Genomic DNA, 15,632 nt, shown 5'->3' with positions numbered 1-15,632 from the left:
TGCTGAGCCATTGGTCTGATTGCCACACATGATGGAAAAATATCTGGAGCTTGTTCTTGTAACTGCTCCCTTAAGGCTTTCTAAGAAAATACAACATTTACTCCCATTGAATTGTTACCCAGTAGTAAGTCAACTCCATGCAAAGATAATTTTGTCACAATTCCTACTCCTAGTCACACTCCTATTGTACTTTGTATAAAGAACCAGAAGATACATTCCAGTTATTGCATTTGTTTGGTTTTCACTGCTCTCTCTGGAAGGAAAGCCATGCCATCTGCATCAGAAGACTTTGAGTAGCTCCTGCATTTCTCATCTACTCATATACCTCTCCTGCATACACAGCAAAGCTTACTCCTGGCCTCCTGAGTGAGTTAAAGTTACAATATGAACTGAGGTATTTACCTTTTTAATGAATGGACTTCTCTCACAATCCCCAACATTTCGAATGAATGCATTCCACTTTATTAGAGCGGAATCATCTAGGCCTTTTTTCTCACCTGCACCTTCAGCAGCTTTGTTTCCGATTTGAGGAGAGGACCTTGGAGCTTTCTCAGGTTTCCTTTCTTAACACTCGCTACTTGCCATCCTTTTAATTCCCCATCTTCAATTCTGTGGAGTTTCTGGGGGACATGGAAAAAGATTTAGTTTTATGGTTCAGTTCATAATCATCACCCATTTTTGCTACCTGCCTAGCAACTGGTTTTCAACATCGGATCTAATGACAATATCTAGTGAGTTTTTAAATTCTTCCAAGAGAATAATTTCTCTGAGAGATTTCTAAATGGTTTTTATTCTTCATCTCCATTTCAAAGTTATTTTGCTTTACTCTTTCAGGTTCAGCATAGGTTCGCCCAGGCTACTTACTCAAATTTCAAAGCCTTTGCAATGTGCTGCTGAAACTAACTTGTACTGTCGCTGTTCCTTCACTGCTGCCGGGTCAAAATCCTGGAACTCCCTCCCTCACATCATTGTGGGTGCACCTACATCACATAGACTGCCTCACCACCACCTTCTCAAAGACAGCTAGGGATGTACACTGAACGCCAGTCAGTGACACCTATGTTCCATGATGAATTTAAAATAAACCCAAAATAGCATTTTTGAAGGGTCATAATTCTTAGAAATCTGCACTGACAGTGTTAGATATTTCCTGTACTCTACCTGTCAACTTGTTTTGAATAGGAAAGTCCAGCTTTCTTCAGCCACTTTGTTTTTTGTTAATTTTCTCAAAGTCCTTTTCCTCAAATTTTGTGAGAGCCTGTGCAAACTTAGGCATTTTCCTACTGGACTTTAGATTATAACTAAGATATTTCCCATCATTTTCTGTTTAAGTGCACTTCTTTTTCCTGTTCAATATGCCTATTTCTCTCTTAAATCTCTAGTTCCAGCCTCTTAAATGCTCTTTCTTTATCTTTCTCCTTTGTCTATTGTTCTATTTCCCTTTCTTTCTCTTCAAGCTCAAATCTTTTAAATTCTTTCTCTTTCTCATACAAAAATGGGATGGGGAAGTGAGCTTAGGATTGGCAAATGAAATTCAATACAGATAAGTGTGGGATGTTGCACTTTGGAAAGTAAAACCAAGGTAGGACTTATACAGTATATGGTAAGGTCCGGAGGAGTGTTGTGGAACAGAGGGACCTAGGATTACAAGTATATAGTTCATTGAAAGCAATGTAACAGATGGACAGGGTGGTGAAGAAGGTATTTAGCATGCTGGCCTTCATCGGGTGAGGTATTGAGTAAAGGAATTGGGATGTTATGTTACAGTTGTATAGGTCGTTGGTGAGGCTGCACTTGGAGTATTGTGCACAGTTTTGGTCATCCTGTTATAGGCAAGACATAGTTCAACTGGAAAGTGTGCAAAGAAGATTTACGAGGATGTTGCCAGGACTAATAGTCCTGAGTTATAGGGAGAGTTGGCCAGGATAGGACTTTGTTCCTTGGAAAGTAGGAGAATGAGAGGTGACCTTATTGCGGTGTAAAAAATCATGAGGGGCATAGATAGGATGATTGCATATCGTCTTTTTGCCAGGGATGGGGAATTGAAAACTAGAGGGCATAGGTTTAAGATGAGAGGGGAAAGATTTAAGAAGGACGTGAGGGGCAACTTCTTTATGCAGAGAGTGGTGCGTATATGGAATGGGCTGCCAGTGAAAGTGGTTCAGGATGGGAAGGGTTTAGAGGGATATGGACCAAATGCAGGCAATTGGAACTAGCTGTGTGGGCGCCATGGCTGAGCATGGACCAGTTTGGGCCGAAGGGCCTGTTTTCATGCTCTACTACTCTATGACTCTATAAACACTTTAACAACAATTAAATCTGTGCTAACTGAAATGAATGTGTGTCTGATCCCTCATCGATTTTCACCCAACCCAGATGCTTTGCCAATATTTCAACTGAGGCTGTCTTTTTGGTTCAGGCAAACAACTTTAATTTATCTGTCAATTCCAGCTATCTTGCTATTGTTACTTCTTGTAAATCCATTAGAGATACCCGTTCTAACTTCAGGATGGAGTTTCCAATGCCAGCTTAATTTTGCATGAGAGACCCAGCATCTGTTCTTTTATCACTTACTACTTGCACTAACTCCATTTCTAATCTCACTGCTTCAAAAAGTAACACAGTATTTAATAGTCCCAAAGTATGCAATACTTGATTTACAAGTTGCAAACTTTTCCTGGTATTTCAATTATGTAGCAATCCAATTTTCTTCTTGGTTTACAGTTCCCAAAAAAAAATGTGGTCTTTTATAGTACATTATTTCCCAAGAGGTAAATTCTGAATTGAGTTGGTGTCTGTTGGAGGGTAACCACATGGGATACCAAGCATACAGCCATGGGCAGTGGAAAAGGATAGCGCAAGTTTTAATTTATTGAAATATGAAACTGCACTCGCGTTCTCTTGTAGCGGGCTTAGTTGAAGACTTCAATGATGAGTCCTACAGATAAAAACAAAGAGGGGTGCACACAGTGCTTTATCAATTAGGATGTCTTCCACAAATCATTTATTCATTCTTAAGAAGCATGGAGGGTTCTGGCATCAGACCTGCATGTGGTTCATGCAGAGCTTAAAGTCTATCCTTTCCAGCACATTAGTAGTTACCAGATCAATGACTAATGGCTCCAACCGTAACATGATATTTGAGGGTTGATGTCTCAGCCTTCCATCACAGCACAAGCTGAAGCCACCCAGCATCTGCAGTGAAAGCTCAGACTAATATTGATTAAGCTCAGCTTACTGTCATGCAAACTCAGAGGGTTGGACAATTACCTCCTAAAGACCCTCAATGGATATGGAGAAATACTAAGAGCCTTTCTCTCCCACCTCCTTGTCATGCCACTCAGAGCAGCCTGCTCACTGTCCATTCTCCATTTAGTATTGCAAGCCAAGTGGAATAGATACTATTAGACCTTTTTGACTTGGAGCAAGTATTGCAAGTATAGCCCTTGAATTCAGACAAAAAGCCAAATGAATTGTAGATGCTGGAAATCAGAAACAAAAACAGAAATTGCTGGAAAAGCTCAGCAAATCTTCAGTTCGGAAGAAGGGTCACTTGACCTGAAATGTTAACTCTGCTTTCTCTCTCCATAAGTGCTGCCACACCTGCTGAGTTTGTCCTTGAATTCAGACCATTGCTTTTGCTATATGTGGCATCAGTCTCTGGAGGTTTTGGCAATTTGCACTAGCAGTATGAGTCTTTAGACACTTAGACTAACTCAGCAACAGTTAGGAGAGAGGAAATCAGCGGCTGAATTGAATGTAGATGGTGTCTCTTTTAAATAGTGTTTTAATTTTAATCTCCCTTCCAATGTCCCAGGCAGCAATCTACTGGAGTGAAACTCCTGCACTTTATAAAAACTGTTCAAGATACATTTCATTAATTTTAAAGGAATGAGATTTTTTATTCAATTGTGCGAGATTGCTGGCCAAATGGTGAAGATAAATTATTCACACTGGTATATTAGGTGCTATAAACATCAGACCTGGGATCTTACTTCCAAGACCCAGTGGTCTGGTGAAACTGGAAACTTTGCACATGCATGGTTTCCCTTCTAAAGTTACCATAACTCCGATCCAGGTTATTGGTTCAGGAGTGATGACAGATTATTAAGACTCCTGGTTAGTAAGCATGCCCAGCTATAGAATCATGTTACAACAAAAAGACAATTAAGGTGATACAATTGCCTCTGTAAACTGTTTTTACCACAGACACCTTTCATGTGGTGACCTCTAAAAGTAGACAGCAGAAATATTTTGAGGATACAGGACTAACCTCACTCCAGCTCTGCTGTCCTTGGTCTGTAGCAATCCAAGTATTGGGAAAATCAAACCTATTATTTTTGGGCCTTACTACCAATCCCACCCTCTACACATCAATTCCAGCCCTCTATATCTCTCACAACTATTTGGAGCTGAAGCAGACCAATTGCAACTTTTGCTTTGCCATTTGGCTCAATGACCATGTAGTGTGTTTGCCATGCAGGCATCTGGCACATGCTGGCAGCATTTATTGCCCATCCCTAATTGCCCAGAGATCAGTTCAGAGTCAACTACATTGCTGTGGGTCTGGAGTCACATGTAGGCCAGACCAGGTGCGGATAGCAGAAGGACATGAGTGAACCAGATGGGTTTTTGTGACAATCGACAATGGTTTCATGGTCATCAGTAGATTCTTAATTCTGGATATCTTTCTCATTGAATTCAAATTCCACATCTGCCGTGGCAGGATTCGAACCCGGGACCTCAGAACATTAGCTGAATTTCTAGATTAATAGTCTAGCGATAATACCATGAGGACATCACCTCCCCAAAACTGATCTTGCACTGGTGAATGATCACAGTGGGACTTGAATCCGCAATCTTCTGATAGCATTCCAATTAATACTAAAGTCTGATGCCTTGACGATGAGGCCGCAGGACCGATTCAGGAGTCTAGAAAAATGAGGCACAATCTTAAAACTAGTTAATATAAACAAAATCCAGGAGCAGTTTTTTTCCCTCATAACTTGTATTGAAAATCTGGAAATGACTTCCTGTAGTTCTGGGATGCCTAGTCCTTTAAATTTCCTAAGATGTGGAATTTTTGTGACTTAAATTAATGGCAGTATGGAAAATTGATTCAAATATAGGTGCATGAAGGTGAGATATATGGTCCAGTTGAAACATAGAAAGGATTTAAGGGACTGAAGGATTTGCTTACAAAGCTAGAAATGGATTTCAGCTTAAACAATAGAATTGTTTTTTTCTGCTGGAACTAAATGATACGAAACATTCCCTAGTACAGCCCCTAACCAGGGTTTAAACCTCTAGGTGTGGGTCTGTTACATTTCTCTAATTTAAAGGCAGAATGGTTTCTGTCTGGGTGGTTCAACAGACATCATTCTGCATCACAAATGAGCTGTCCAGCCAACTGAGCTAACCGACTAACCATTCAGTGACTTGCTAGTGTTATAGACCAAACCTGGTCCCCTCAAAATAATAGTAAGGTAGCCTAGACCCTAATGTTTTCTTACTTTAAAGGTAAATGTAAGGTGCTATGTTCCTGATGCAATTTGATTTGTCAAACTATTCGACGTTAAGCAAGACACAATTTATTCATATACTATAGTTAAAATACAACAAAAGAAAGAATAAAGAAAATAATTGGCATAGCTGTAACTCTATTGGAATGCTTAACAGAATAATAGATACAGTAATTATTACTAATTAACTGTTCCAATATAGTAACATCCCATAAACACACCCTCGGCAAAAGGCAAATTCAGAAAACAGATTTTCTTACATACAGTTCTCCAATCAGGAGGAAAGAACATCAAAAGACAATCAGAGAGAGAAAGAACTCCAAAGAGAGTTGCAAAGAGAGATGTGCCAGCTTTTCCCCAACTCCAGCAGCTTCTGCCGAAAGCTAAAACAAAATATCCAGGTTCTGTGACAACACAGTGTGGTGCTGGAGGAACACAGCAGGCCAGGCGGCATCAGAGGAGCAGGGAAGTTGACATTTCGGGAAGGGTCCTTCCAGACAGAAAGAGTGTGCAGGGGTCAGGTGACCCACTAATGTGGGGAGGCAGAGGATTTTCAGTTAAATTAGGTGAATCCGATCATTATGATAGTCCAATATATTTGTTTGCTGTGATATAGCTGTTTTCTCAATTTTTGTCTGGCCTTATTGTACTAGGTAGTTTCAGTTTTAACATTACCAAAAAAAGCATTGCTTGTTCATATCACATTACAATAGCATTGTTAAATCTCTGGAATAGGTGCTCACAATAGACACTATTGAGGAGGGTCAGTGCTGTATTACGCAATTGAGAGTATGACTGACCCCATTGAACACAAGGATCTGTGGCAATCCCAACATGTTAAAGCCACGTTATACATTTGTATGAAGCTGTTGCTCACGGTACACAGATTAACATGTTTTCCATTGGTCAAATCTGTGAAGTGGCGATTTAGCTGCTACAATGGGAATAAATGAATATAGCTACGGATACATTTTTTTTACTTTCTTTTTCCCAATTTTGTTTATGGATCTGTCCATCTGACGAGTGACTATTAACGATGGCCAAAAATAAAAGGATTGACTATTAGGAAAAATAGGAAGCTTTTTTTTCCATAAAGGCATAAGGCACTTGTGGCTACAATTATTTAAATAATTTCTTGTCTTTGTATTTTAGTGTGGAAAACCACTTCCAGGTCTCACAAAACAGGATGATTGTTGTGGGAGCGTAGGACTATCATGGGGGTTCCATAAATGTACAAAATGTCCTCCAAAACCAGGTAAGCCATCAAGGTCTTTAAGAGTTAAAGCTTCAATCCTTAGTGTTGGAAAATTTCTTAGAGTCATAGAGTCATACAGCATGGAAACAGACCCTTTGTTCCAACCAGTCCACACTGACCATGTTCCCAAACTAAACTAGTCCTACCCACCTGTGCTTGGCTCATATCACTCCAAACTTTTCCTATTCATGTACTTAACCAAATGTCTTTTAAACATTGTAGATGTACCTGCATCCACCACTTTCTCTGACAGTTCATTCCACACACGAGCCACTCTCTGTGTTAAAAAAAGTTGCCTCTCATGTCCTTTCTAAATCTTTCCTTGCTCACTTAAAAATATGCCTCCTAGTTTTGAACTCCACCACCCCACAGAAAAGGCCCTTACCATTCACCTTATCTACGCTCCTCATGATTTTATAAACCTCAATAAGGTCACCCCTCAACCTCCTATGCTCCAGTGAAAAGAGTCCCAGCCTTTCCAGGCTATTTTTATATCCCAAACACTCCATTCCTGGCAGCATCCTGGTAAATCTTTTCTGAACCCACTCCAGTTTAACACTATCCTTCCTATAATAGGGTGACTAGAACTGCATATAGTACTCAGGTTGGCAGATATAGGGCTGTCTGATCACTATCGACCTGTTCCCATTCAGTTCACATAGAGAACAGTCACTAATCATACCCTGAAATCTATTCATTTTCATCTTTACTGGTGAGTGTCCTATCTTTGTGAACATTATTTGATAGAAATTCTTTAACCTAAGTCGTGATGACATGTACATTGGTTTCAGTACCAAACTGCACTGAAATTTTCAGAGAATCTCGCGACTGAACGTTGGAATATAAAATCCAGAAAATAAAGCAGAAATCAGTGGTAATAATCTTTTTCTCTTTAAACTCCTATTTATTAATATTTTGAAAACAAATGTTTGTGTCTATAAAGCTGTCACATGTATACAATAATACAGCACATTTACAAAAATGCAATTTAGGGAACTCTTCTTAATGTGGCAGAAGACATATAAGAAGACATAAAATAAAGACAATACAATACGAAGAATTTTAACTGCCAAGGTGGTGCAGATCTGGGATGTGAGCATGGGTCTACATATCAATATTAAGAAAATGCTGGGGTGCTGGGGTGCTGGGAACCCAACATTTTCCTGCTTAATTTCAGACTGCACTGGAGGTGACTATGAAACATTGTAAAGCTGTTGGATAAAGGATTAAACATTCAAACAATCAATTATTTGTGGCTTTAACCCATGGTTCTAGTTCAAATAGTAAGCAGGCAGGTTTCCTGAGCTTTGTCGAACTTGTTGAAGTCAATGTGATGAGAACACATTAATGAATGAAGCTGACTGTCTGGGAAGCTTTTTAAAAATTAGTTGCGCCATAAGGAAGGCTCACTCACAGGAAGTGCTTCAACAACCACAGCTTTGCAGATGATTTTCAAATTCTTAGACATCATAGATCAGAGAATCCCTACAGTGGGGAAACAGGCCCTTTGGCCCAACAAGTCCAGACTGACCCTCAGAGCATCCCAACCAGAACCCATCCCTGAACACAATGGGAAATTTAGCATGGCCAAGCAATCTAGCCTGCACATTTTTGGACTGTGGGAGGATGAAACCCATGCAGACATGGGGAGAATGTGGAAAATCCACACAGACAGTTGCCCAGAGGGTGGAATTGAACCTGGGTCCCCAGTGCTGTGAGGCAGCAGAGCAAACGACTGAGCCACTGTGCTGCCCCTTTATTCCCACAACCTCTCGCATGATTTCACATGCATTAGGCTTGAGTTTACCTTGATCTGCTCTTCCCTGCTTCACTGTGGCATGGGAGCAGCTTCAGTAGCTGTAGCATAGACTCTGAAGAGAAACAAGACCAGACATACAAACAATGTCAGCAGGAGGTACAGCAACAGCGGCACCCATAGCAACAAGATGAACACCAAATGGGTTTCTCCTGAGTTACATGTGGTTCCGAGACAGGAAGATCATTGACCCTCCAGTCAATGAAGGAGGAGATAACCCCAGCACAGGGTATGCAGGCAATGGGTCAGCTTTATCAGCATGACAGAGTGACAATACCTCAGGAAGTGGAGGACTGACTTTCACATCCCCACAGGTTTTCACCCGCACACAAAGTGAAATGTCGGGTCATTAGAAATGAGACCTATATCTGCAGGCATGGCTGATGACACTTGAGAGGAGTTTACCACGGGATGCAGAGGAGAAGTATAACATTAGCAATCCAGACTCCGAGATGATTGTTGACCAAGAGAATATGGTTCAATGCTGGGCAGATCTGGAGGCACCTTTGTCAATACGTTGGACTCTCTAGAATGGTGATTGTGCTGTGCCTTGTACAATATGATGGTGCAGAGAGGAATAGAGCTGCAGGAGCAAGAAAATGTAGGCGATTGAGCACTCCAGGAGGAGGAAGATGAAGGGGGTTGAGGGGTGAGGTTCAAATAGAGAAGCTGGATCTGACCAGGGTGCCTGAATCCACTTACCTGGCAACCAGAGAAGTGAGTAGTGGCCTCATTTCAAACGTGCTTTAGTGAGACTAACTGTATCAAGCCATATGTCAGTGCAATCTTCAACTCTCTTTCCCATCCAACTACCATTCCCACATTCTAAAATCCAATCATTATATTCATTGGATGGCACAATGGCTTAGTGGTTTGCAGGGCTACCTTATAGTGCCAGGGACCAGGGTTCAATTCTAGCCTTGGGTGACTGACAATGTGGCATTAGAATATTCTCCCTGTGTCTGTGTGAATTTAGTGCAGGTGCTCTGGTTTCCTCCCACACTCCATAGATGTGCAGGTTAGGTTGTCTGGCCATGGCGTGCAGGGATATGTAGGCTAGGTGAATTGCCCATGGGAAACACAGACCTATGGGATAGGGGAGTAGGTTGAGGTGGGATGCTCTTCAGAGGGTTGGTGTGGACTTGATGGGCTGAATGGCCTGCTTCCACACTGTAGGGATTTTGTGGTGCCCTATGTTCTTGTCTGCAATCTGGCCATACTACTTTCCAGAAGACACCAAATCAGTTGCTGCTAATGGTGCAATAAAGTGCGTGGTTGCAGGAAGAAGATTGCAAATAAGTTGTTTGACTCTTTTATGTAAAGATATACTTAAAGAGATTGACGTCGTTCTACAAGCCCAAGTGAATAACCTTGTGCAACAGTTAAGTCTTTCTTGTTTATGCCTTTTGCTCCTATGTGATGTAAACTCTTGGCTTCAGCACAGCTGGAGGCAAATAGCAGCCTGCTTTCCAGATCTGACACCTGTGAGGGGATGACCCTTTTGCTTTCAGAATCCATGAGAGTCCAGCCAAAGACAGCCCCACCTGATAACTCCACAGGAGCAGCCTTGGCTCCCTTGCAGGAGACCCCACGGCAGGCTCTGCCTGGGGTTAGGAAAGGCACTGAGGTATAAGGAGTAGTAGCATGCAGAGAAGAGTTCTGACTGCTTTGTGCTCTTTGTCTGACTTGCTTCCCAACGTCAGCTGCACTTTCCAGTTAGCCAAGAGCTGGAGAGCCCTTTACTGCATTTCAGTAAGGCACTGAGTCAACAAAGCAAGGCTTTATCCCTTCAGCGTAAAGCTCTTGTTCTGGGCCTACATATAGTTTCCTTCCTGAGAAACCAGATCACCACACTTCCCAAGGAGGTAAACGTTGCAAATAACTGAAATATCATGCCACTCATGCAAGAGACAGGCTCCTCTACACATGTATCCATTACCTTTGCTCATGGAATTATACACATTTCCCATTGTTTCTTTAGAAGTTCCTTTCTCTAGGTGACTCCCCAGGCTGAGCTGAGCAGTGTGCGGAATATTATATACCCTTAGATTTTCCAGTGCTCTACTTATCTCCAGCATGGCTTTCTCTCCTGAGGCAAATAGCCATGTGACAACCCAGCCATCTCTACTCAAATAGCTGCCAAGCTGTGTGTACCCGCATGGGTAGAAAGTGGCATGGCTCTTTCACAGTACTCACTGAGATGCTCACTTCCTGTGTGGTCTTCTGGCTTCCTTCTTCCCCTGCCACTGAAGGAATGGTGGGTGATTAAAAGGTATAAATTATTGCTGACATTGGGAAAGTGTTAAAATTCTCTGTTCTATATATTATGCCATTTCTATTAGTAGTTATACTAATTCAGCATGAGGTGACTGTTATGTGTTAAATGGCAGTGTGATATCTAATACTATCACCAAATATGTATCTCTCAATTGCCTACATCCATGGACATGAACACCCTTTCTAAGTTTGCAATCTGCTCTGCAGCACTCAGTATTTGGAAAAACCCTGGATCTCTGCCTCTCCCTGGTGTCGTGAGCTCTTTTCTCCAATGAAGAAGTGTCAGTTCTAAGAGTTTGGAGAGGACATTTGTTTGGAGAGCATTATCAGGGATGGATGCAGAATGGCAATAGTGACAATAATTGTCTATTCAGTTTGGGGATATGACCGAAGAATAAAGTGTGAGTGGAGGCTCAGGTATTTAGAACTGAGGAGTGGTCCTGTTCAATAAAATTGTGGCCAAGCCTCAGATGTGGCTTCGTTGAAAATATTAAACTGCAAGCATCAATACAGATGATACAAGTAAATAAATGGACATCAGTATCATCTCAATACTGAGATTTTAATGGTTAAGTTTGAAATTGATCTGATATGATTGTTGAAGAATGGTTTTATCAGTAGACAAAATATATATGATGGATATAACTAAGATAACTCATTGATTTGATATGCTGTTAATGATTCCATTTCACTCGATTTTGCAAGGGTGGGCATCAATATGCAATGTTTAATAATAACTTCAGTGCAACTAAGAAAACTCATTAGGAGGCAGTTAAAACAAACACTCTCCAATAGGAGTGCATTTGGAGTTTAGTTAATAGCCCTGAAAAATAGATGTGTCACAAATGACTGACAAAATCTAAGACCAGCAAAACCATGGTAATACTGCTGCTGTGGCTGGTGTCCTAAGTAAACTGAATTTTATCAGCATGGGCTAGAAATGAAAGTGAACTCTTGATTAATGGTCTTTAAGTCCTTTTGAAGTTAGGTTTGGTCATTATTTTGTTAGCATTTCCATTCAGATAATTGCAAAGGGATATGATTCAAGTCCAGTTCATTGCATGTTTTTCGCATCACATGATGCCCTCTATGTTACAAGCATTTCTGTTGCATAATCCTAACATTTTTGTTGAATTTATGAGGTCAATTTATGAGAAATTTTTAAAATGGAAAACATAGCTGTGCTCTCTCTTCCATACTCTATTTCCGGCTGTTATTTTGAGGTTGTTGAAGAATTTCATAAGACGCTTGTCTGTTTTGTTTGAACACAGCAGGCCAAGCAGCATCAGAGGAGCAGAAAGGCTGACGTTTCGGGCGTTGACCCTTCTTCGGAAATTCTTCAGTCATTTCTGAAGAAGGTTCTAGGCCCGAAACGTCAGCCTTCCTGCTCCTCTGATGCTGCTTGGCCTGCTGTATTCATCCAGCTCTACACCTTGTTATCTCAGATTCTCCAGCACCTGCAGTTCCTACTATCTCTGCCTGTTTTGTTTAATGCATTTGAAATTGGCTCTTCTTTTTTGTGCATCAGTATTGTGAAAGTATTTATATACTTACTTTGCATACATCCACCACCGTTCATAGTAGAACTTTGCAGCCTCTTTCTTTCACACTTTGGAATTCTGGCATGAATTTATCAAATGCCTTAGTGTAGCTTTGTCCTGCAATTATAAGAGGCATTTTGAGGGCTGGCTGAGAATTTGGACTCATGCAAGATGCATCAGGTCTACTCTTACTCTCCACTAAGAATGCACTTGGATGCTACCTACACTTTGTTCTAATGTGCTGTATTGCAGTGACTTGTTAATGGTTGGGCTTACTTTCTTACTCAATAAAAACCAAAAGAGCTGTGGATGCTGTAAATCAGGAACAAAAACAGAAGTTGCTGGAAAAACTCAGCAGATCTGGCAGCATCTGTGAAGAAGAAAATCAGAGTTAACGTTTCGGGTCTGGTGATCCTTCCTCAGAACAGTTCTGAGGAAGGGTAACTGGACCCAAAATGTTAACTCTGATTCTTTACTTCACAGATGCTGCCAGATCTGCTGAACTTTTCCAGCAACTTCTGTTTTTGTTCTTACTTTCTTACTGTTCAGTTGAGAAGTTATTCCAGTTCATCAAACATGCTACAATTACTCCTCTCTTCTCAATAATGATGCTTCTGGTATCTGATGCCACTGAAGTCAGACTTTTTCACCTGTGTTTTTCTTTCATTTACTTGTGGGTCATAGTCTTGGCTGGGCTCATCCCTAGTTCCCATTTATTGGCTCATCCCATTTATTGCTCATCCCTAGTTCCCCTTGAGAAAGTGTTGGTGAGCTGCCTTCTTGAACCACTGCAGTCTGTTTGGTATAGCTAGGCCCACAATGCATTCAGGGAGGGAATTCCAAGATTTTGACCTGGCAACAGTGAAAGAATGGTGATATATTTCCAAATAAGGATGGTGAATGAATTGGAGGGGAACTTGCATGTGGTATTTGTTCCATATATCAGCTGCCCTTGTCCTACTAGATGGAAATGGTTGTGGATTTAGAAGGTGCTGCCTTAAGATCTTTGGCAATTTTTTGCAGTGCATCTTGTAGATAGCACAAGCTGCTGCGACTGAGCGTCAGTGGTGGACGGAAGGAATGTTTTTGGATGTGATGCTAAGCTGATCTGTAACCAAGCAGGGACAATTATCAAAAAAAAAATGGCATACCCTATTTTTTAATGTTAACAATTTACTAACTGTGCACAAAAAGGCAGAAATATTTATGTATTTTTATATACTTAGTGTAAGATTTAACACTATGAAAGCACAATCAGCGACAGTTTATTACTCAGTTTTTTTATTTATTAATCCAAAACATAGACAGTTACATCTGGATGTTTTTGAGGAAAGTTGCAATATACTTTGTTGTAATGTGTTTGGGATAACTTCTCATTCTTAGCTTGTGAGAATGTTATCACCAAACAACACAAGTTCATTGTATACTCTGTAGTTCGATTTCCATGCTTCCCCTATTTCAAAACGCCACTCATTTTATTAGGTACTGGCTTACTCTCTGCAATATTACTGTCCCCAACTCCCCTTGCATAACAAGGTTTGCAGTCACATGCAAATTCATCCCAGTCGTGTGGTCTTCTACATTTCAAGTTGTAGGTACAGTGAAGATAGATCAGTGAACATAATCAAACACGGGTCAATATAATCATTAAACAGGTAGGAGAGTCAATTGTTACATGTTGAAGAATTAGCTGTTGCTGGCCTCTAGATTCTCATTCATCGTCCAACTCTTCCTCTTCCAATTGATCCAGAATCAGTCAAGGATACATGATATTGGAGAATACAACATGCCACCACCCTGTATACATTCTCTGAGGTCAGTATTGGCCTTCTCCCCGACCAGTTCAGGCATGTGGAGTGTTCTAAATTTGTACATCTTAATGAGACTGTTGTCATAATCAGGTGGGCACCTAATTTAACAGAGTCTTTGCCTGATAGAAAATTTCATAGGCTACCTCTTTAATCAGGCAACCTATCACTAATCTTGCCACCTCACTCCCCTACCCTCGCTTGCATTTTGTGATTTCAGAGAAAAATGACACTGCTATCTCTTAATTTTTAAATTGAGGTAGCTGTGTTGGGTGATGGATACTTCCATTCTATCTGAAAGACTAAGCAGACTTGATGAACAGCTATTTTGAGAATCTGGGCTATACCTTGGCTATTTTCAATACTTTGAAACCCTCATTCTGTAAAGTTAATAAAAGTCACGACTGCATAAAGTTCTGGTGGAACATTCAGTTGACATGTTGAGAAATGTCTCCATCTGGGTGAGACAGTAATCTGAGACATACGCTTACTTTTATCATGACATAATTACCCAAGGAATATTTTGAATCAACAACTGAAGACACAAATTTTTTTTCCATTTAATAAAGATGAAATTAAAAGCTTGTTATTTCTGTTTCAAAAATCCTGTTGAACTATGTGGATGTTTTCTTAAATAAAAGCAGAAATTGCTGGCAAAACTCAGCAAGGCTGGCAGCATCTGTGGGGAGAAGGCAGAGTTAATGTTTCAACTCTGGTGACTCACGAGTTCTGATGAAGTGTCACTGGCCTCGAAACATTAACTCTACTTTCTCCCCACAGATGCTGCCAGACTTGCTGAGTTTCGCCAGCAATTTCTGTTTTCATTTCAGATCTCCAGCATCAGCAGTTCTTATTTTTATTTCAGTTGCATAATTTCTTTACTTGCTTTACTATGTATTCTAAGGATTTAAGAATAAACAGTAAAAAGATGGACATAGTATTTGTACTTGTATACAATAGAAGTTAGATTTGCAAATTTCTGACAATAATCTTTGTAAATTGAGTTGTTGTTTTGACAACATGTTATTAATATATAGGGAAAATGGTTTACCCTCACACACCAATCATCACCCCCTTTGATAATATACAGAAATATTTAAATAACCAATGGACCCTTTACTTTTTCTGGTCTGTCTTGATGTGACATATCTATAATTGTTCGTTAAGTATAGGAGCACAAGTAGGCCATTCAGCTCATTGAATTTTTTCTGCCATTCAGCAAGATCATGGCTGATCTTCTCTAATAATTGTTTTTATATTATGAGTCACCAATCGACTGATGAATGATGAATGGCCCACAACTGGAAAGGATCACAAATAAATTGGCACCAAGTGCTTGGGTATTGGCCATCAGTGTAAAGCTGGATGAACACAGCAGGTCAAGCAGCATCATAGGAGCAGAGAGGCTGATGA

General features: G+C 40.5%; 1 protein-coding gene across 1 annotated transcript in view; it reads left to right on the top strand.

Moving 5' to 3' along the window:
• LOC109934543 (latent-transforming growth factor beta-binding protein 2-like) overlaps nucleotides 1–15,632 on the top strand; it is a 312,512-nt gene that overhangs the window by 48,260 nt on the left and 248,620 nt on the right. The window contains exon 6 of the mRNA XM_048600033.1: nucleotides 6,675–6,777. Within this exon, the coding sequence (XP_048455990.1) occupies nucleotides 6,675–6,777 (103 nt within the window). The remainder of the gene's footprint in view (nucleotides 1–6,674; nucleotides 6,778–15,632) is intronic.

Source organism: Rhincodon typus, chromosome 8, assembly GCF_021869965.1.
Source record: "Rhincodon typus isolate 14 chromosome 8, sRhiTyp1.1, whole genome shotgun sequence".
Lineage (NCBI taxonomy): Eukaryota > Metazoa > Chordata > Chondrichthyes > Orectolobiformes > Rhincodontidae > Rhincodon > Rhincodon typus.
This window is presented reverse-complemented; position numbering and strand designations above follow the sequence as displayed.